Here is a 22,475-nt window from a genome sequence, read left to right as displayed (position 1 = left end):
TGGGGCACAGGAAAGTGGTAATTAGAAGAAAAGCTGGGAAGAAAACATTAAAAAAAATAGAATAGCAGAAGGTCTAACAGAATACACAGTGGCCAAAGACCATTTTAGGTCTCTGTCCTCCTTTTCTCCCCAGTCCAAATGATCTTTCAGTCACCATCTCTTAGATCCTCTCTCTCACACCTGGTAGCAGCATGCCTCTGAATGCCAGTTGCTGGGATTCAGAAGTCGGGAGAGGCATCTGGGTTGGCCACCGTAAGAGCAAGACGAGGTGGCCTGTTGGTCTGATTTACCAGGGCTTCCTTTATGTTCTTACACATACACATGACCCAGACTGTATGCCCAAGACAGCACATTCAAATATCACGAGGTGATGAACAAGTGACCCCTTAAAATATGTTTACCCACCTTTCTCTTACATACACAGACAGGCTAAAGAACAGCTAAGGTGGATCCCTGCCACTACCTTTTCAATAAACCCTCAAGTATTTGAGTACAGCCACAATTATATATATATATAGAGAGAGAGAGAGGGAGTGATAAATGTGCTTCAAATACCCACACATGCATTTTGTGTACTAGACTAGCCCCCCTAAAACATTAGTGGCCTTGAACAACCAGATGCGTCCCAAGCTTATCAGATTTAGAGATTTGTGCTGCAAAAATCCCGAGGATCTATTTTTATAAGAGAAGTTACCAGCTATTTTTAGCATACCACTGTAGCTATCTCCCACCCACCGGGGCAGGGAGGAGGGGACTGGCTGGCTCACCAAACACTAGTTTCCTTAGTGTATTTTGCAAAATAAGCTACCAAGGGCCCCAAAAGAATGAGCTGGAAGGTTCAGCCTAGGTGAACAGACATGGGGCCTCCATCTGAACCATATGGTGGAGGCAGGGTTAGATCAATAAACTTGTACTTGACAATGTTCCACCCGTCAGCATTCAAATATGAAAGGTGGACAGAGACAGATGGAGGCAGATAACAAGAGGCCACAATTCAGTAGTCTGCTGTCAAATGCTTCTCTCTCTATTCACGAGTAAGGAACATGGGGTGGCTGCACTTAAGAACTGAAGAACAAAAATGCCTGCAAACAAGAACTTCACTATTGTTGAAATAATCGCATTGCAAAAGGCTTCCACACCAAAAAAAATAGCATTTTTAAAAAGTTAATAAAAAGCACATGCACTGCTTAAACTGCAACGTTAAGAATGAATCACATGAACCATTCATTTGCACTGTTGCATAAACCCAGACAAACCTGCTGAAGATGCCAAACACAGGTTAGCTCTGCTGGCCTGTTTGCACCATGCTGACCTCAACCCCCCACCCCCATCACGTCCCACACTCCATGCCTGCCTGCTGCAGTAGTAAATCAGCCAGATGGAAGGCAGGTAAACTATATGGGTTCGCCAAGCTATCCACTGCAGGCTGACCTACAATCTTCTCTTGAGAAACTGGAAATCCTAGACTCGTGTGTTAGAAGATGTTCATCTTTCCTAAAGCAAGCAAGCTGTAATCCTTGCATTTATTATTGTTTGTCTGCAATTTGAATCCTAATCCTATTCTTTATTGGGGGGGGGGACTATGCCTGATGGCAATATGTACATAGAGTGGACCCTATTATATAAACTGTTACATAATATAACAAGGAACAGCTTACACAAACATATACCACCAGTTTAGGTGGCTTGAACAACGGACAGAAAGCTGAAATTCAGTACAGGTTTGGGGCTCTTTTGCATTCATACACTTAACCAGCTACGGATTGAGGCTGGGGTGGGGGATTGCACTACCAGTCAGCAATGTATTTATGCTGGTAAAATGTAAACTGTATTAACCAGGGTAGAATCCTGGCATTCCTCTGTTCTTAATAAGAGCAGGAAACATTTACATGCATGGCACAGAAGGTTCTAATAAAATGAGCAAAAACCACCAAGTGGGTCACCATCACAGTTCTTAATTTCCACACATCTAATTTGTAAATCATGCAGGCACACAATCTATCTCTAAGCAGGGATGTGCTGAAGCCATTAATTTAAAACAGATTTGAAGCCATTTAATACAGGCTCTCAGATTGCATTTCAATTTAACAAATGCATCATTAAATTGTTTCCTGACAGATGATGAATTCCTATTTGGGAGACACAAGTTTTCACATAATTTTTTTTTATCATCTGTGCTTGTTGAAACAAGCGCAGCTTTCATTCAGTTCTAAAATAGTGTGTATGGAAAACGTGCATCTCTCTCAAATAGCCACAAACAACTGCTACAAAGAAAACGGATATAAATACCTCTAACGTGGTGGACTTAGTATTAGGCTTTCTTAAAACTAAAGTTTTTTTGTTTACTTGCAATGTAACAAAAATATAACAAAAACTACTGGCCAAAATGCCAAGACAACTTGAAATCTTGAAATTTGCTAAGAGAATTAAATTCAGTCACTGCTCATACATTACTGAGTTCCACAGCCTGTTCTATGGATCGGAGAACAACCATGAACTTCCTGTCATGCAAGGCAAGGCCGGGGTAGTGGCAGAGCAGCCATCTGGGGCCCCGTTTCCAACCTCTAGAGCTATCCTCTTTCCATGCTTGCCCTGAGCTTACTACCAGTAGCAACAACAAAGGTGAGTTGCTTTGAACTCTCCCTGTAGGCCAGTGGTGAGGAACCTGTGACCCTCTAGATGTTGTTAAGACTACAATTCCCATCACCCACAGCCAGCTTCATCAGCAGGGATGGTGGGAGCTGGAGTCCAGCAACATCTGGAAGACCACAGGTTCTGCACCCCTGCTTATAGGCAGTTGTACAGGTTAGTCCAGTGGGAAAGTGAACGTGAATGGGAGGTGGGCGCAGAAGTTCAGGGGGGGGGGCAGTGAGTGCATCCCCCCCCCACCGCCCTTGGAAATGGTCTAGATGAGAAGCACTTGCATGTACAGTCATATGCACAATGGCCTAATTTGTGTGATTATTCCCCCTCTAACATATGTTGCAGCAGGGAGGTGGGGACGATGACGATGACAATAGAGTCCTTGTGTGCTTGTAGCTCATTAGGCCTCTGGGAAATTGATCAAATTACTCAACAACATGCTGTTCTGGCTCGAGATACAATGTGTATAGACTAGAATTTTACTCATTTTCTGTTGGGAATTTGTATGTTCAAAAGCTGTTGGAAAGCTAAACATTCTGATAGCATGTCTGTGTGTGTGCTAAAAGGGCATTGTGATTTTCACAACGCGACAAAGTAGGCTACTTCCATTCTCATTATGCAAAGGGCAAATATGAAAAACGCAAAGCTAGGCTCTCTCTCTGGCCCAATTCCAATCATCCATCCACTGAGACATGAAGGCTTCGTTTGTACATCCATGTCCATTGCTAGACAACTGCAACATCAGTGGCTTTCCTGCGTGAATGAGACACCACAGACCCAAAACTACAAAACAAGGTTTTGCTACTTATTCTGATATACAAAAACTAAAGAGTTTCCCAATGTTGAAGTTCTCATTTATCTAAAACTATAGTCAGCGGAACAACACGAATGCAGAAGATCAGAAGCAAGCAGATCAGATAGGCAATGAGTTTTCAAAGGTAGAAATGGATGTTTGGGAGGAGACAATACTGTACTCCATCTCTTAGGAAGGTATCCTAGAATATCAAGATGGCAACAGAGAAGAAGGCCATAAACATTGGGAGCACTTTCACACCATAAACTTCAGTGACCAGGCAGGTCTATTTTAGGAGACGCATCTTCAGCTGAACTCATTCCATAACAGCAAAACATTAAACCTGGCTTGGTAGCAAATGGCAAAACACGTGCTGTAACAATGCAACAATTCACCCAGTGAGCTGGAAACAAATCTGTTTTCTGATAAACTACCTCTGGCTGGGAAGAAATAGCACTGAAGTCGCCACTCAAATTCCTGCATGAGATTAGGTCTTCGTCCTCCCTCTCAGTCGCTGGCATTGAACGACTAGCCCTGAAAAATATGAAGGAAAACTTACATTCACAACCACAGTAGATTCTGTGTGGGCAAATACATTTTCAAGGTATTATGTAGAATCAGAAATACATCCAACTTATCTTCGAATAATGGCAACCAGGGCTTTTTCCAGCCTGAACTCGCTGTTGCGGCACCTCTCAGGTGGGCGCCATTGTCATTCTAAGAGAACGAGGGAGTTGTTCATGGTGAGCTCCAGCACCTCTTTTCCTAGAAAAATAGCACTGATGGCAACCTTTTACAAAATGCAACCCATTTTTATTCTTAATCCAGATTTTATTCAGAATTAACATTTATATTTTTAAAAATAATCCACTTCCTGTACATATATACTTTTAAAAAAATACACCAGCTTATCAATAAATGCTTCAGGTTAAAATTTCCAAACAGTATCGTTGTTATTTAATTGCAATGACTGTATTGTGTACTGAGACGCTAACGATAATAAATTAATAAAAAGGACACTGGATAAAAAGTGGAGATATTTAGGAAAAAACATGGCAAAATAAATAATAACAACAACAACAACAACAACAACAACAACAACAACAACAGTAGCCAGACAATATATAGGAGGGAAACAAACAAGTTAAAATAGCATTTACACAAGGTCCATAGGCCAAGAGAGCGGCCGCTAACATAATACAGGAGAAAATTAAATCTTACAGTGTGTCATGAGTTTGCAAGACCCAAAGCACTATTTCATAAACCTTTGCTGACCTATATTTTAAAAAGCATTTCCATTTAAAAACTTACTCCTCTGCATTATTAATAATGCAGCCTTTTTTAAAATGAGGCAATTGGTTGTATAATTTTTATTGCTTGGGTCTTATTGCTAGACAGTGGACAGAAGTTGAGTTTTCAGTTATATATTTGCATAAGACTTGCATTTGCTTTGGTCAACTACTAAGATAGCCAACATCCGAGGACAAGTTTCGTAAACGTTTTGTCACATTTATCCTTCTAAGGGAAGGGCTGAGGAGCTGTCAATAATACTCATTTAAGACAACTGGCAAGATAAACAGTAAATTGATAGTCTCATTTAATACTTGTTTAATATTTCTGGTATGAGAGCAAATACTAAGAACTTCAAAATGCATTCAGGACCTAGATATATTATTTTTAAAAGGCACTTTCTCAATTCACGTGTCAACCTTTAAAAATAGGATGGATTTTTTGGGGGGAGGGGGCTACAGTCATTTTAGCATCTACTAAGCTTTCAGAACATCTAAAATATTCCACTCGGACCAATAGGACTACTCTCCTCCTTTTAAAAAAATTTTAAAATAAAAAACCAGGATCTCTCTGTTCATATACCTTTGCATCAGATACCCAAAACCTATAGTGTTTACTACACGAGTAGACCCAGGAGGCTGTATTGACCCAGGAGCCCGTTGACACCAGACTGGCACACACAATATGCAGCTTGGTGTGGGAGCCTTAGGATTGTGTATGCTAATTATGCAGACACGTAAAACATGTGTTGCAATTGGATTCATACATGCCGTACCCCTTTATAAACATATCTCCTACCTTACAACCTGTGCCCCGATTTTCAAGGCATATGGACTACTTGGGAGCTAGATATATTGTCCTAAGGCCCATTCTACATTTAAAAAATAAAATAAAAATAAATAAAAATAAAATCCTATGAAAGCTCTAGATACAGTGGATGGTTTTCACCACTATGTGGGGAGCGGTGGCCACATCCTGTACTTCTGTGTTCTAGCAGCCAGTCTGGTTAGCATGAGACACTGGCAAAACTCTGAACAGGGGAGAAAAAACCCCAAAACATTTAGAGTACCTTCCTCAACTTGATGCCCATCCAATGTTGTTGGAGTTTGACTCCCAACAGATGTAAGTAGCATGGCCAATGGTTGGGCATGATACAAGTTATAGACCAAAACATCTGGACTACAGATGCTGAGGACGGTTGATTTAGAGCAGGGCTTGGGGAGCCTGCAGTCCTCTGGTTTGTCCTGGACTAGAGTTCCCATAATCCCCCGATCACTGCATTTGTATTCACAAGGACTACAGCTTCATAAACATGGTTCAGCATGGGGATCTGCACTCTTGAATTACGCTTGCTACTTGAGGCTGAACCAGGAAACACGTTCAGTCTTTAAATCCATCCCGATTTAAGTCTCATGGAGTTTGAGTTTGTGTGTGCGCGTGCGCACACACACACATCTAACTTATTCCGAAAATTTGGCATTAACAGAGCCTTTGATCATGCATGAAATACTGCTCTGTCCATGTTTGCATCTGGCTGAACTTTGGAAAGGGTTACAGGGATGTGTATTGGGGGGGGCAATGTGCATTTTAAATAATATGCATATTTGTGAGCCACCACAGTGTGAAATTTGGACTCTGGGAAACAATTGTTCCCATTGCCAAAGCCTCTCTAGAAACTCTTAAAAACGTGGAAATTGCGCGATGCAAGAAGCACACATTATCTGGGAAAGTTATGCACATGTACGGCTGAGAGATATAAATGTCACCTGTGGCCTTCAAACTCCTCGCAGGTATTCAGCAAGTCCCTTCTGGTCCAACCCATATCCACTGCTGCTTAGCTGGCCATTTATTTTGGCATCTTGCGACACACATTCCTTTTAGAAGTTGTATTCATATTCAAATATAAAGCGTCCCTTTCCTGAAGTACCGATGATACAAAGGGTTTGAAACAGGCAGCCACAGCAAATGCTCTTCATAATGTCTCATAGAACTTGCCCTGCAAGGCTCTCGTTTCTTGACTTGGGGTGAGGGAAAGGGAAGGCTGGACAGGGAAGGGGGAACGAATGCAGTGTCCTCCTATTTCCGACAACAGCCAAGTATGCCGCCTGTAGATGCGTCTTGCAGGAGGCGGCATTATCTCCTATGCTATGTTCTATAGCAGGGGAGGGGAACCTTCCGCCTGCAGCTGAATTTAATCTGGCTCCTTCCTGCTTGTCAACTGGAACAACTTAGCAGGGGGGGAGAGGAAGGACAAGGAGGGATATGGTGAACAAGCACTGTACTCCAAATGGAGTAGATCAAGCCAATGCTTTTTAATATATGTGTATAAATATGTACAAAAAAGACAAAAAAAAGTTAGAAAAATATTTTTTTCACTTTTAAATAATTGCAGGAAAGTGTTAATGCAGGAATACATTAATATTTGTACATTTAAACGTTTTCATATATAGCTATATAGGTATATATAAAAAGCTTTTTTTTTTATAGCAGCCTTTGCATTGCAAGTGAATAAGGTGTCAAAATATGGTAGAAAAAAAATGATCTACCTACAGTTTGCGCTGCAAATTATCAGGTAAGCAGCAATGTTAATCCTCCCTTTCTGGGAAAACATCTGTACCAGGGCTAAAGTTTCAGGAACAAATGAGTGCTGTTCCTGTTGTAATAGACAGAGATGGTGCCTTGTGTACCTTGCATAAATTGTCCAAACTTCCTAAGTGCATAGTACCTTGAAAGGGAAACGGAAATTCTGCAATCATCTCATGAAAAGTAACGTACCATTTTAAACCCAGGAGGGTCAACAGAGAAGAAGGAAGGGGGAGTAAAATTACAACAAAACAATAACAGATTGTGTTAATACCAATGTACTAAGCCCACAGTGGATCAAAATCACTGCGCGATGCAATGGAAATAACAGCACTCCACCCGTCTCTCTTTTGGGGAAGAAACGGGGGGGGGGGGTAGGGAGACATCAAAAAAAAGAGAGAAAAAGGTATTGCAGAGGGACATTACTTATCAGTAACTGATGTTGAGCTTGTTTTTATTGAGTTCCCGTTCCAGGTTTCCTATCAGAGTATCAATGCTTTCCTGAAGATCTTTGAGGTTTACTCTGTGGTTCCCTGCAGAATCCATGGCTTGCACCGTCAAATAGGCCTGAAAAGTGTGTTCTTTGGACATGCAATGGGGCCGTTCAGCGAGCTTCTCCGAGCCATCCACTCCACCACCGTCATCGCCACTTTCGGCATCTTCCGAAGGAACATCGTCATAGTCTGCTTCGTTCAGGGTCTCCTTGGGGCTGACGAAGTAGCTCTCCCCACAGCCACTCCAGTCTCCGGCATAGCGGTTGCTTGAAGGGCTATCCAGTCTGGCTGGCCTGGACCTGAGGATCCCAGACATCTCAGTACTGCTCAAGTTCAACATCTGAGGCCGCTGCTTCTTAGGCCTCAAGTAATTCACAGACGACTGCTGCTCAGACAATGCAGAGTCTTTGACGGCTGAATGTTGCACTAAGACAAACAGCAGTTTTAAGACATGTTAGCTGAATGGCGTATATTACAAGAAACCAACAGTGTTAACATTGCATTATTTCTCTCTATTTATCTACAGTTGGAACATGCATGTATGCATGCACACTTAACAGCCAAAACATTCTACTACTGGGGTAGTGGAGCTAGCTAGTATTCCTATATTAGGAGGGGAAAGCCTGGGAGAAAACGTTCCGTCTCAAAACTATCATGCCTTAGTCCACCTGCAACCGTAGGAGTCTGTTAAATTTTCTAAGCGCCTCAATGAACTCTGCAAGTTAATCACAAACCCGCAAACACAACGCAGTTCAAGTGAGGGCTGGGCTTTCATCTGCCATCCACATTCAGCTGTGTAAGACAAAAGCAAGGCCCGGCAAGTGTTAAAACAGCTTGCAAACATAGCCACCACTCCAGAAAGCTGACAATTTTGGATCCAAGTGTGTGCAAAGGCAGCTGAAGCTTTTCAAAGGTTTCTTTCCCCCCACACCTCTAAGCAGCCATATACTCCAGCTCAGAGACAGTGGTGGGGGATACATGCAACACACGTCTGGCAATTTTTGTTACCTGAACTCATGGATCTACACTCCAAGAAACTAAGTCTCCTCTGGTTATCGGCTCCCTATGGTTAAATAGTACAGATGTTTTATTGACAGCTGACAGCTGAATATTTCAACTGTAAATTATCTTTATCCCATGGTGCTTCTACGATCATGCCATTTTTGTTCGATTTTAGCAGTTTGCTGGCTGCAATACAGAACATGAAAGGGGCATAATTCCTCCCCCAAATGCTTGAATACTTGCTAAGGGTAGGGCTCAGTGATATATCGTCCAAAACCTAAGTCCATATCGTGATATGGGTTTCATAATTTTTGACCTGGAAATACAATTGGGAATTACAGTGCGTGTGCCTGCGTGTGCACACAAGTGCGTGCGTCTGCTATGCAAAAATCACGATGCGGGGGAAACTGTGAAGCCAGCCAATGTCTCTACATAGCTCCATCCTTATTTCACACATCGTGATATGTCGGTATATTGCGGGGTTTAGGTGGCGATAAATAATGCAATGTTGAAAACCAGGTATCGCCCTGGCCTGGCTAAAGGATGAGGGAGAAGGAAAGGCTATCAACAGAGAACTGTGGAAAGTAGGAAGGTTGTCATGATGCAGAAGAAATTGAGGGGACCTGGAAGCAGTGCTTGAATTTGTGAGTGGGGTGAGGGGTGGGGAAGGGGCCTGTCGCCATCACATTTTGTAACAGGGGCCGACTTCCCATCTTCTACAGGAGTGGGGCACCGTGATTTGGAGAAAACTGATGAAAGTCTGGGGTGGGCCTTTTGGATTTCATGAGAGGCCTCCGCTACCTTTCCCCTCACAATTCAAGCGCTGAGTAGGGTAGACCAGGCATCCCCAAACTGCAGCCCTCCAGATGTTTTGGCCTACAACTCCCATGATCCCTAGCCAACAGGACCAGTGGTTGGGAAAGATGGGAATTGTAGTCCAAAGCATTTGGAGGGCCGAAGTTTGAGGATGCCTGGGGTAGGCTAATCCAAGTCTGGGGAAACATCTTATTTAGGCATGAAGATGGAAGATAACTGGGCTAAAAAAGAGGGGAGGGCAGGATCATGCATGGCATGGCAGACATATGAAAGGGGAACGGGAGAGAGTTAGACCTTGTTATGCTTTGACAGTTTGATAGACAGAAGGGGTTTTCTTGCATTTCATACTTAAAAACTACAGTTTGAGCCTCTCACATGGCATGTGTGTCAGGTATGATTCTTACTAATATGGGAAAGGATGCAGACGTTAACATAACAGAGCATTCTAGCAAGTGTAGGTTTGGCAGCTGTATTACAGAAAGCCAGTGTTTTTTAAACTAGTTTTTCCAACCGCACAAACTCCCCATCCGACACCCCACAATGAAAAGAGAAGACAAATGAACACACAGGGGCCATCTCCCCATCAGTGGTGTGCCATGAAATTTTTTGTGCAGGAACAGTTAGGGCCAGAGGCTTGCCAGGGTGATGGGGTGACGTTGCACACATGATGTCTTGATGTCCTGATGTCGTGTCTCCCTCCCTAAGCTGGACAGAAGCTTCCTGGGCTTTGGGGAGGAGGTGCCAGGGCTCTGACAGGATGCTGGAGCCCTCCTGCCTGTTTCCTAAAGCTGGGAATTAAAAAAAAACCCCACAACAAAGAGGCAATTCTGCAAAAGCTGCTCCTTCAGCCAGATGACTTAGTGGAGTCAAAGCAGAGTGATGTTGGCAGTTGTGTTCATTGCGCTCTGCAAACAGCAGAATTGTCTCTGCCAGAGCATTCTGTATTGTCTGCAGAAACAAGTTGCCAACCAAGGAGCCTTTCCAGACGATTTCCAGATGGTCTAATTCAGACACAGTTCAGGCCTATAGTTGGTCAATCTGAAGGGCTTGACTAGGAGATGGAGGAGTTTAGTGACGAAAGCAACAAGGGACTTCCAAGAAAAAAAGGGGGGGTGTTTCCACCGATGAAATATTGGTGTTGACTTGTGCTGAAAGTACAAGCTCCTTGGCTTTGAAAGACAAGGTCAGATTCTTTGCAGGGTCGCCAGATTACAAGAGCACACTGCTGTGATTCTCAGCCACGCAAGTCACTGGAAACCACCACAGAAGTCACCATCAAGGGGCTCAAAAGTACAACCGTAGAGGTCAAAAATAAAAAAAAGCAGGACATGTTAGCAGCACGAAAATGGGGAATAGGAGGCTCTCTTTTTTAAAAAAGTAAAAATTGCAGACACAGCATTTGCAGTAGTATGTAAAGACATCCTGCCCATAAACAGCACACTACAAGCTGGGAGCCCCCTGCAAAAGCAAGCCTTATTGGTGGGGATATGTCTTGTTATTCGTCTTTAACAATTCGGCTTTTTTTCTTTAAGAAACCGGGAGTGGGGAAAACCCTCCGCAGCAACAAAAGCTCTTCTGTTTAGGCTTTGCTCTCTTAAGGCAAAAGGGTCATGTGTTAAACCTTAAGTGCCAGCGTTGTTGAGCTTTCCTACTGAACAAGGAGCATGTGTTTTCCATTTAAAATTTTTTAAAAAAAACCACGAAGAGCACAAACATGGTTATCTAGTTTTTCAAATCCATTGGAGGCGTAACCTTTGAGAGCCCAAGCTCTGGCTTTGGCTTCTTCGTTGGAACAGAGCTCACTCCACAATGTTTAATTAAATTCTTCAAGAGCCGAAAGACGCTGTACAATATCATGCCTCTACAAGGAGTTTTGCAATCCTCTCATTTGTGCAACGGTTAGCTTCCTCGACAATAATCGCACACAAAAAGTATTATATGGCAAAGCAGTCTCCGTACATTCTGTACGTTTATAACTCTGACGTTCAAATCAGAGATTCATAAATCCTAGGCAACCAGCCACAGCCCTCGTTTCCTGGGCAAACATTAGGGTATGTCCAATTACCGAAACTATCTCAGCTTCCACTGACTGCATGGCCACATCAGGGTTGCAACGAACAGACCTTGAAAGCAAGGCTGCAAGTTATAGCTAGCATTATACATGTGACCACCAGAAGATGCTGTTGCTGAGGAGCAGACACATTACTCTGAAGGCACTTTCTTCTTTCAGCCTGGCCTGCCACAGCAGTTCGAGGAGTAGCTGCCTTGAGAGGATTCCCCTGTACCCGTTGTGGGAAAGGCGGTGAACGAACTTGTGCAGCAACTAGGGCGTTGCAGAAGCTCTCGCTGGCAAAGAAAGACAAAAGCAAGAGCACCAAGGAACAGGGACCCATTGGGGGGGATGCTCCTTGCACTTGTAGAGCAGCAAACAGAATAGCTCAGGGGACAGCATCAACAATGGTATTTCATGGCACATGGACGTGAGTGCTTTTAAATGTTTGGGGTCAGTTAAGTTTTTGTCTTCATTGCATTCATGCAATAGTTTCCTGTGCCTCCAATTCAGTGAAATTTAATTGCAGATCTGCACTGCGTCCTGCTTGCTGCACTCATAGAATTGTAGAGTTGCAGCTATCCCATACGGGGATCAAACCTTGGCATTATCACCACCACACTCTAACCAACTGAGAATGTTAGCACACAACTCCAGTCAGCTACGTTGCTATGCACTGGGGGGATCAACCGGTGGATGAAGAACATTCCACATTACTGCACAGATTGGAAATGGAGATATTGTTGCTACATAAACACTGGAAAGCCATAAATATCCATTTCTAAGAGTGGGCTGGGCTATCAGTACATTACCAATCGACAACCAGTGAAGCTAGGGTTCTGCCCTGAATACCCAATCTTTCCTACCATCAGGGCTGATGGTAGAAACTGGAATGGTAGGAGATGGAAACAATTTCTAAATGTGGTCTAGGCACCCAAAAGGCAGTTGAAGAAGACTTGCCCCATCCACTCTATGGCCCATATCAGCAACCAGACTAGAACCAGTGGGTAGCACAGGGGAACCCTCCATCTCCTTATGACTCATCTGATCTGGAAAGTGATGCCACAAACCTATCGTGAAATGAATTTCACTTGATCACAGCTGACCTTAAAAGTTGTCATTAGCCAGTGTTAGGATCAAGCCTTCTTAAGTGTGGCTCATTCAAAACTACAAGGCGGCAGGCAATTGAAAACACACTTATGCAAAAAATGAGACAGTCCTCCCAGTACACAGCCTTTCACAGACTTGCCTACTTAATCTGCTGCGATCATCAGCTTTATTCCTGACTACTGAAGCAGTTCTGCTTGAAATGGGATTAAGAGCTTGATATCAAATATTTCTGGCTCCAGAAAGCATTCTGGAAATATTCCTAAGGCACAAGTTATTTGCTGAGGCACCAGTAATCGGCAATGGAGAAAAATACTGAGAGAGTGTGCCTTTTGCTGCAACCACCAGAACGATATGGTGATGATGAGCGTTCTGAAATATCACAAGCAAACTCTGGCTTCATACCTAAAATGGCATTTTTTTTGCTATGCTATAGATCGGGGGCGGGTGGGGGGAAGGAACACTTCAGCATTCATATTCTGTTTATCCACTTCCTCTCCTCTAGTTGGCATGCCAAAAAAATAATAATAACCATCACCACTTTTTATTTAAACCCTTTTGCATCACCTTTCTCAGTGGCCATTCTCAAGCAAAGGAACTTCAGGTGGGAAACCTTGACGCCTGCTGAATTACAACTTATCAAGAAGTTCAGTCCTATCGCCAGCAGCCTGAATCAAGGTAACTCCACTATAGATGTGATTAGCTCACTCATGCCTGGATTGTGTATTTTTGTTACCATCAACACTGCTTTGCAAATGGTCCTTGTTACGATGTTACATACATTTCGACTTTAATGTAATTGTCACACTATGTAATTTGTGATTTTTATTTGCCCCCAACCTCATTGCTTACAACACTGTTTCCTCCTCTACAACAGATGTGTGTGTGTGTGTGTTTACGTACGTACACACACACACACACACACACACACACACACACATATATGTACCTATATTTGCCGGTTTAGGGTAATGCTTCATGCATCAGCTGAAGTAGTCCCTACTCTGCAAAAGCTAAGCCATAATAAATGTGCTAAGATTGTTTGGTTTCTTGCAGCAACAGACTAAGACTGCAATCCAAATCTCTCGCGGCTGCTGCTTCCGATGCCCTGCAGGCTGCATCAGGCTTGATGCTGGCCAGTGTTGGCCCTGAGAGCAGCCTGGGCTCTAGTGGGGTTGGCTCAACGCTGCCCTGCCCTTGGAATGCCCCATTTGAGGGCTATCCACTGGGCAAACCGGTGGGGAACCAGCAGAGCTGGAAGAAGTGAGCCAAGGACTGCCTCCCTCCTCAGCCCAGTGTGGGGGTTTGGATTACAGCCCAACACGGCTCCCCCTCTGCAAATAAGAGAGTTAAATTATTTCCAGATATGCTTCTCTAAGACTTTTACCTGGCCACAGCTGGAGGAGGTAATGCAAAACCTCTATGTGTTTTTTGAAATCCAAGGCACTGGCAAGCTCTTCTGAATCTGTGAAAACTCTGTTGTTGTGATTGGTGGTTTCCTGCCGCTGGCTCAGTAGCACAGGCCCGAAACACACAGCTAGGTTCTGGCATGTCATTCTGTTTACTTCATGGTACGAAGCCACCAATTTCAGATGGTCCAACAGCATCCTTAGAGTAGCCTTAAAAAAGGGGGGGGGATAATTTGAGTTAGTTAGCTTCATGGTGGGGGAGGGGAAGAGGGTTTTTGTTTTGTTTCTAATCCTCTTGAAGAAGCGGGCCTTTTCACATAGCCACAATATCGTCATTTATGCACGATGCCAACAGTCAACAGAAGATAACCTTTCGATAGTACCTTTTTGTGTGCCACATAGAAGGGCGCAGATAACTGGTGTTTTCTCAGCTGCTCTGTGTTCTGTAATTCCTTCTCAAGGAAAAATTTGCCAAAGAGCACTAAGCTGCAGCCCTAAGCACACTTGCTTGGAAATAAGCCTAGCTGAAAACAGTGGGATTTACTTCCACATAAACATAGAATTGTGCTTCATCACATACTTGGGTGCATAATCAGTCACAGATGGTCCATTTTAGTTACAGTTTAAAAAATCTTTAGCATGTTTTATGCTCACACTGGGTCCTCCCCCCTGCCCTTTGGAAGCATTATAAAATACATTCAGTCTCAAAGTGAAGCTTTAGCTATCAAGGAACTGTTTTATTGGCACAGCAGCCTGTAGGATTAAGGGCAGAATTTTAACCATAATGCCAGCACAGAAATTCCACCTCCCCCCCCCCCATAAACAGCCCTGTAGTTAGACTGCAGGGGGCTCTTTGCCTCAGCACTTGGCTCTTCAGCAGTGGGCATAGCAATAGCAAAAACCAGAGCAATGAATCTACCACAGCATGCATGGTTTCCTGTTGCAGGTGTGTGCCTCTTGGCATCCTGGCCAAAGTGTCCTTTTCTCCAACTGGTACAACACATAATTTTCTCTTACACCAACAACAGCAACATGTGAGAGTTCCACCACGGAACTCAGCTGGCCTGGTATCCCTCCAGGATGTTGTGGAACTACAATTCCCATCATCCTTTCTGTCAGGGTGGGTATCAAGAACAGGTCAGTGATAACTCACACAGTGGCAGTAAATTTAACCCTCTTAATTCAAGGAAACAAGCTCAGGAGGTCCAGGCCTAGTGAGCACAGCAACACTTCCTGGTAGATCTTGCCCCACTGTGGCAGTTGTAAGGACTGAAGGTCCACGTCTTCCCCCAGCTCCCTAAATTGCCTCCTCCCCCAGTTCTTTCCCAGGCAATCTGAGGCTCTGCCATCTTGCATGTCTTTGCTCCACCCTCTTCATACTTCTTTGGGTTCTGGGAGACCAGAAGGGAGCTGAGATGGGCCTTATCTCTGCCTCTTGGCCCCCTCTTGGATAAGGAAAGGATAAGATGCCAGAGGAAAACATAAGTATTTGTTTTTAAATAAAGCTTTGGGATTGATTAAGTAACTCAACGTAGAAAGAAAAGTTGCCCCTGTCTAGCTGCCCGAGTATAAAATGGCGCAGCTGGTTCCCCTTCACTGGGAAGGTTAGAATGCCCACGTGTGTTGTCTGTATGTGAAATTAATTAAGCAGCAGTCTTTCGTTAGAGGTGCTTGAAAATTACAGTGGTCCAGGGATAAATAGTCAACACAGGGCAGCTTAGCAAGTCAATAAAATCATTGTCTCCTGATATATTCAGAACAGGCACACGCATTATTGTTGACTGTCGGTTAAACATTCACAGCGTTCGGCTTTGCTCAAAATCAATGGGCCTTTCCATCAGCATTGCTGAACGATCCCGCCTTTCGTTTATTTTCAGTCACTCACAGACGTCGCACCATCTCATTCATAAACAAAATGTAGCACTTTACTGTTTTTAAATTACTATTTGAAAGCAACCACACAGTGCTTGCCAAAAGCTGCATTTGCCTGCATGGGGATCTGAAAGGGGCCATGCATGCCTAAGAGAGAACTGTTGGGAGATTTGCTTTTTTATTTTCCACTGTGGAAGACAAAGCCACTGTTCAGTCCCCCCACCCCCCAAAAAAACACCCTAGTTTCTCTCTTTGGTAGTGGGAACTGTGTAGAAAATAAACAGATAATTAAAAGCAGAGCTGTAGCTGCAGGTATTGTTTGCTGCTGCCATGTACATATGTTCTTTCTTTGGCTCCCAGGCCCTCTGTTTACATGGGAATGATCTGCTGAGATGGAGCATTAAATGGCTGTGCTTAGCAGATGATTTTAAACACCTGCAGTCTAAAGTTCGCTTTGCTCACTACTGGGAGCATGGCGACAGTAGCAGAACACTAGGCTTCCTGCAGTACACTCGCAATCTATATTATCTAGATGCCAGGTCTGCAGGTTAGTTTCTGAACACACTCGCACATCCATCTCTAGCCCCCCCCCCCCAAAATCCAGGCAAACAAGAAGCATTATCAGAGTTCATGGATCTATTTGAGAAGGGTTTCCACGCTGGAAATGTTAGGTCTGTGAGAATAGTGGTCTCTTAACAACACCCAGCACCCTTAAAAAACTAAGGTTCTGATCATTCTATTCACTGCGGTGGAATTAAATTTCACACAGTTTAATTTCAGATTTACAGGCGTCTCTCCCCATGCAGTCTAGAGAAATATGGTTGTCATGATTTCAGGCTGGATGCTATTATTTAATATTGTTTAGGTTCTGTATGCCCTGGTCCTAAGGGTGGATATATTACTGAATTTTTGTTATAGTTTAGCAATCTCTGTGGTTCCATAATAACTTGAAAGCTAATGAAAATATTTTAAAAACAAAAACAAGAAACCCTAAGTTTCCCATAATTCTTTGCAAGATGTCCTGACTGTTTAAAGTAGCATGTTTGCTGCTTTAAATTTATAGTGCACAGGGAGCCACACAGAGAAAAATGACATAGTCAATAGGAGCAGATTCTACCTCAGCAAACACCATGCTACTCTCAGCCTGGTTGCTTAAGCAACAGCTCCACCTACCCCCCTCTTGACTAGTTGACTTTAATACCAATAAAAGTAAACCTTTAATTTGCACATGGAATGATCTCTGCTGCTGCACTTCCATCAATGCCAACATAAATCTGGACAGAATGTCAGCTAACACTATTTACGGTAGCATCATGGAAACCCAGCAATGCAAAGACAAAAACAGTTTAATATTGGCATGAATAAGAATGGATTCACTAGACTGAGCTAACTACCCGCTTAGCAATATTTTCAGGACCCCCCCCCCCTGTTGTATGATTCATGTACCCTGTTTCTCATATTTTAAGACATACCCATAAAATAAGCCATAGCAGGATTTTTAAGCATTCAAGGAATATAAGCCATACCCCGAAAATAAGACATAGTGATAGGCGCAGCAGCAATGCCGGACGCGGCAGGAGGAGGAGGAAAAAAATAAGACATCCCTTGAAAATAAGCCATAGTGTGTTTTTTTGAGGAAAAAATAAATATAAGACATGTCTTATAATATGAGAAACACGGTAGTCCAACATCTTATGGAAGAGCCCACTTGTCTCAGGTCATGACGCAATCCATTTTCTTTAAAAGAGGTTTGGAATTTAATATGCCGTCTACAGCGGACCAGTAAATGATACTTACCTTCTCAACTTCCGGAAGGCAATCCAAGAGAGCCACGGTATGCTCAGAATCACCAGGGTTATTATCACATCCATTCGCTGTCATTTTCAAGGGCTTTTTCACCATGGCATCTAACACAGCTTCGTAGAGTTGTTTGGTTATCAAGGGAGAAGGCAGCTCTCTTAAATAGTCCTTGAGAACACCTTCAGAAGAGATGCAGACAAGGTGCAATGAACAAACTGCAACGGCAGACGCCAGCAGGCACCTCCCTGCACACACTGTGAGCATATGTACAAAGCGCAAGGGTACCACTCCCAGAGCATCCCAGGACCTCAAGACATGTATGTATGGGAATATATCACAAGGCATGTATGCATGAGCATGTCGTGTTCCAAATGGCCCATTTTGCATATTATAAAATCCTGCAAATAATTCCAGTTCTCGGGTCTCGCAACAATATCTAATTCCGATTTTTAAACCTTCCCTCACAAATTCTGTATTCAATGTTTGCTAATGGATGGATGGCCAAAAAAGAAAATAATATCTAATAATTAAATAATATGGGGAAGCTGTCGCAACACTATAACACTTTCCATTTCAATGTCTGATGAGTTATGCCATATAGAATTCCAATAATCTTAGAACTGGACATTCAGGGTAGAATGGAATGACTGGGACATTTTCCTTTTCTGCATATTCTGTTTTCCCATTTTGCACTATCCTCTTTGATAGTGCAATATGCTTATGGAGCATGGGAGATACCTTATACTCAGTCCATGTGCTTAGTGTTGTCTACAATGATTGGCAGTGGCTCTCTAGAGGACATTCCTAGCCCTAGTGAGGGATGCCACTGACTGAACTCGGGAACTTCTCCATGCAAAACCAATGTTCTATCCCCTGAGCTATGGCCCTTTCAAGACTACCATTCACCATATCAGGAAATCTTGTAGTACTGTACCAGTTCTTGAATACTGGCAGAAGAAAAAGTACTGTGTTAACTTTACCATTGTGATGCTATTCAAAGCCCAGAACTGGCGCTCACACAAAAACCACACCCTAGGGAGAGAAATCTTTACAGCCTGAAGCAGTTGCTCAAACCTAAAGCAGCAAAATAAGGATCAGCTGGGCTGAAGGAAAGAAAATGAAGCTTGTGTTTAGAACTTTTTGCACTGTGGTTGGGTCTATACCCACAGAAGAACAAGGTGGCAGAATGGATTATATCGTGCTTCAAGCTAGAAGTGGAGCGTGCTGCTTTTAACCGCTCCTCTACCAAACTCCACCACCCCCTAGAAAAACCCAAACACACACCTCCATGGAAATATGAAAATAATCATTGAAGAGAAGAGTTCTAGCCTACCTTTTCGCCTACTGTGCAGATCAACTTGAAGCAAGCTCTCAACATATTGGAGGCTGGAGCACTCAAAAATGTAACCCCCCCCCCGTTTCTTGCAACCTCTGGTCTGAAACGAGACCACCAATTCTACCACCCCGTCCTGTTGCATCTGTAGACCAGACCTAAGATGCCATCTTCCACAAGAATGTGGAATGTGTTGTGGTTGTGGAAGAGAAACTGCATCAAGGAGCCAGCAAACATTTTTAGCAACTTCTGAATTCCTCTGCTACAATTCAGAACGGTTTGTTGTCTATAGGTCTCTTGACTCTTGTTGTTCAAGTGTACAGAGTTTTAAATGTGGTGATGGGTGCTGCAGGACTGTGCACTGCGGTTGCCATAGCTTCTCACTATGTACACCACACAACTTCCACATGTTCGACTGTTCCCCACTGAGTAAGCTTTGGAAGACACGGTGGAGCAATCAACCCTACCCTTGCCCTCTCTTCACGTAAGTAATGTGCCAAACACCAGCAATATTCTATCACACTAGGTTTCCCCCCTTCTAATACAAAGCCACTCTAGGAAACATAGAATGATGAGTGCAAATCCTAATTTCAATGTAACAGGTACTTGTGCAAAAATAAATCCTGATGTCAAATACACAGCATCACATCCCTGTGCAAGAGTAATTTCATACTAGGAGAAATACCTGCCATTACTTGATTTAAATTTTTAAAAATCAGCGCAGTTTTAAAATCAGTTGTTAAAATCAGCACACTTTTGAAAGGTTCAGTTTGTCATCTTGCTTGAAAATGGTGTCCAAAAAAAAAAATCAAAAAAAATCTGCTCCTTTATCTCAGGAACCAACCAGCATGCAAAATCTGGTTATGGTATTTTGATTGGTGACCAAATGCCAAGTGAACGGAAGAAGACAAACAACTTTCCGAGAAAGATAGTGAGATCTCAGACACTTTATATAGTTTGCTTTGTAGACCATGTAACCCTATTCATTTTAGGCCCCAACATTTTGCTTTGAGAAACTAAAGTCAAGCAGTCAAGTTGAAACAAACTGCATCCCCAACAAAATTCTGCAACCATACAAGCTTTAAAACTACTCCCCCCCCCTCACTTTTTAGGAATACCGTACTCCAAACGGCAACCAATATATTTGTTTTGTGCTAGGCTCAGAAATCCAAGCACCTAGCTTTATAAACTCTTAAATGGCAGCTCAGTTGTTTTAATTGGGGGGGGGGGAGGTTTGCAGTGGTGCATGGGACCTTTTTTGTATTGTTCATAACTCATGGCCCAACTAGGTAAGCACAGCCTGCGCTTCAATAAATAGCACCATTTAATGTAGAATGAAAACAAAGAGAACTGAAAACAGGAAGCCAAGATACCAGTTTAAGTATCTGCCAAATAAAGGCCTTGCTAATCCTCGAACCATGACAGAAATACCACTGCTGAGTGTTCCTTAACAAAGCAAGACTTGTTGCAAGCCCTCAGTGTGCCTACCACAAATCCTGCCCTATGACCCAACTGTAATGTGAACTGTGTTAATTGAAGACTTTGTTAAGAGCAAAAATCCTTAAGAGTAAAGTGAGGGATTCTATTTTCACTCTTTGTTTGGGGAAGGGGGGGCACTGCTGAAAAAGCCCCAAAGACTACATAATTTTGATGTCAAGGAATATTGGAACTAGTCAGAATGTAAAGGCTAATTGTTTAATTACAACATGACACTAAACAGCTCTTTATGAATTCCACAGCTCCTAAGAGGCCCATCTGACACAAACCTTGCTAGTAAGCGAGGAGGGTTTGATGGTTACTTTGCAGGCTGAAGGGATGCATTTCGCACAATTATTTCAAGTCTAGGTAGGGCGTAAATTTACAACCTCGACAAGCAGTGGAAACAAATAGACAGAAACTGGTCTTTGTAAATCATGGGTTTGGGAAAATAGTGAAACGGGTGTGGGTGTGTTTAATATCAAATTCTGTCACCAGAATGGTTAAAAAAAAGAGCTTTGCAGACAGCTCATATGCAAGTGATAGGAAAGGAATCTGTCCTGTATTTTAAACACATTCAGCACAGAGGCACCACTTGCAATGTCTATTCATAGCATCAGCATTGAGCTATGCAACAGAGTCACTTGGCATTTCCTTCTCAAAACACTTTCTCCTGCTTAATTCCTGAACAGAATAACTTGTGAGCCCTCTGACCCGCCTCCCCTCTCCAAATCCTTTCACTAGCTGAGTTCTATAAGAGACGACAGTTATTTTTATGGAGTTGCCTCTCCTGACAGCTGCATTTTTCTTGATACACCACTGTCCACACAGAACTAATTTAGGCAGCAAGCAGAAAACACATACCTCCCCCAATCCACCTCATTAATTTCCCATTTTTCTGACCCACTGAACTGTTAAGTGTATGACATGCTTTACTCCAAGATGAGAATTCACATGGCTGGAAGCAGAAATGATGCAGCAATGTCAGAAACCAACCAGGTTCCAAATCCAGCAGAACACATTATTCTAAATCACATGTGCATTTAATTGCTTGCCAGCCAGAGGAGCATTCCTCAGTTGAGGTTTAATAATTAAATGCACATTCCTTGACCAACTGGAGTTTTCAAAGTAAAAGAGTGCCTTTTAGAGTCTTAGGGACACCCCACAGTTAATTAAAAAGTGGGAATGGGGGAGCAGCATCAAATACGAATTAGCTTTTAAAAGTACTACGATTTATGCTGAGGTTTCAACAAAATACTTTTAACTAGAACAATGTGTTTTTATCATACACATGTACACATCAGCCTCAAAACAATAAATGTTAAGAACTAAAACCGTCCTCAATCCCAGCAGTGAAATTGCACCATCCAAATCAGCAAATACATATCTTCTAAAAACAGAATTTGCTATTTGGAGGGGTCATACCCTTCAAAGCTGTAGGACAGGTTTCTAGCCCTCACGGTTGCAAATGCCTACAAAGTGCCTGCTGAAAGCTAATAACTCGACGGAGAGCTGAATTCTCCCGACCTTTGAAGGAGTCACAAGATGAGCTTTAATGAAAAGTATGAGCCTCTGTTGCGTTTCCCTGGTCACCACTAGCCCTTTTGGTTCCTACTACGCTTCTAACAATGAACACCTCCCATTTCTATGTCTCTCCTTCCCTTTCTTTTTGATCACAGTGGTCTACAACTTCTGGTTGGCCAAACCCAAAATGGTAGTTGAGAGTCCACCTTCTGCCAACCCTCGCACCAGCATCAGCTGCTGGCAAAAGCACTTATGGGCGACTTTGTGCCCACGTGCTTCTCCA

The 22,475-nt window shown here is 43.0% G+C and overlaps 1 protein-coding gene across 5 annotated transcripts in view; it reads right to left on the bottom strand.

Moving 5' to 3' along the window:
- SYDE2 (synapse defective Rho GTPase homolog 2) overlaps positions 1 to 22,475 on the bottom strand; it is a 52,990-nt gene that overhangs the window by 6,559 nt on the left and 23,956 nt on the right. For 4 of the 5 annotated variants that reach the window (XM_060276765.1, XM_060276762.1, XM_060276764.1 and 1 more), the window contains exons 5-7: positions 17,857 to 18,038; positions 14,166 to 14,397; positions 3,871 to 8,229 (exon numbers count right to left, since the gene is read on the bottom strand). In XM_060276765.1, the coding sequence (XP_060132748.1) occupies positions 7,739 to 8,229; positions 14,166 to 14,397; positions 17,857 to 18,038 (905 nt within the window). In that variant the 3' untranslated portion in view covers positions 3,871 to 7,738. Of the gene's footprint in view, positions 1 to 3,870; positions 8,230 to 8,811; positions 8,867 to 14,165; positions 14,398 to 17,856; positions 18,039 to 22,475 lie in introns of those variants that run through there. The other variant, XM_060276766.1, reaches the window with a different exon arrangement.

Source organism: Zootoca vivipara, chromosome 7, assembly GCF_963506605.1.
Source record: "Zootoca vivipara chromosome 7, rZooViv1.1, whole genome shotgun sequence".
Classification (NCBI taxonomy): domain Eukaryota; kingdom Metazoa; phylum Chordata; class Lepidosauria; order Squamata; family Lacertidae; genus Zootoca; species Zootoca vivipara.
Note: the sequence above shows the minus strand (reverse complement) of the source record. Positions and strands in the feature narration are given on the sequence as shown.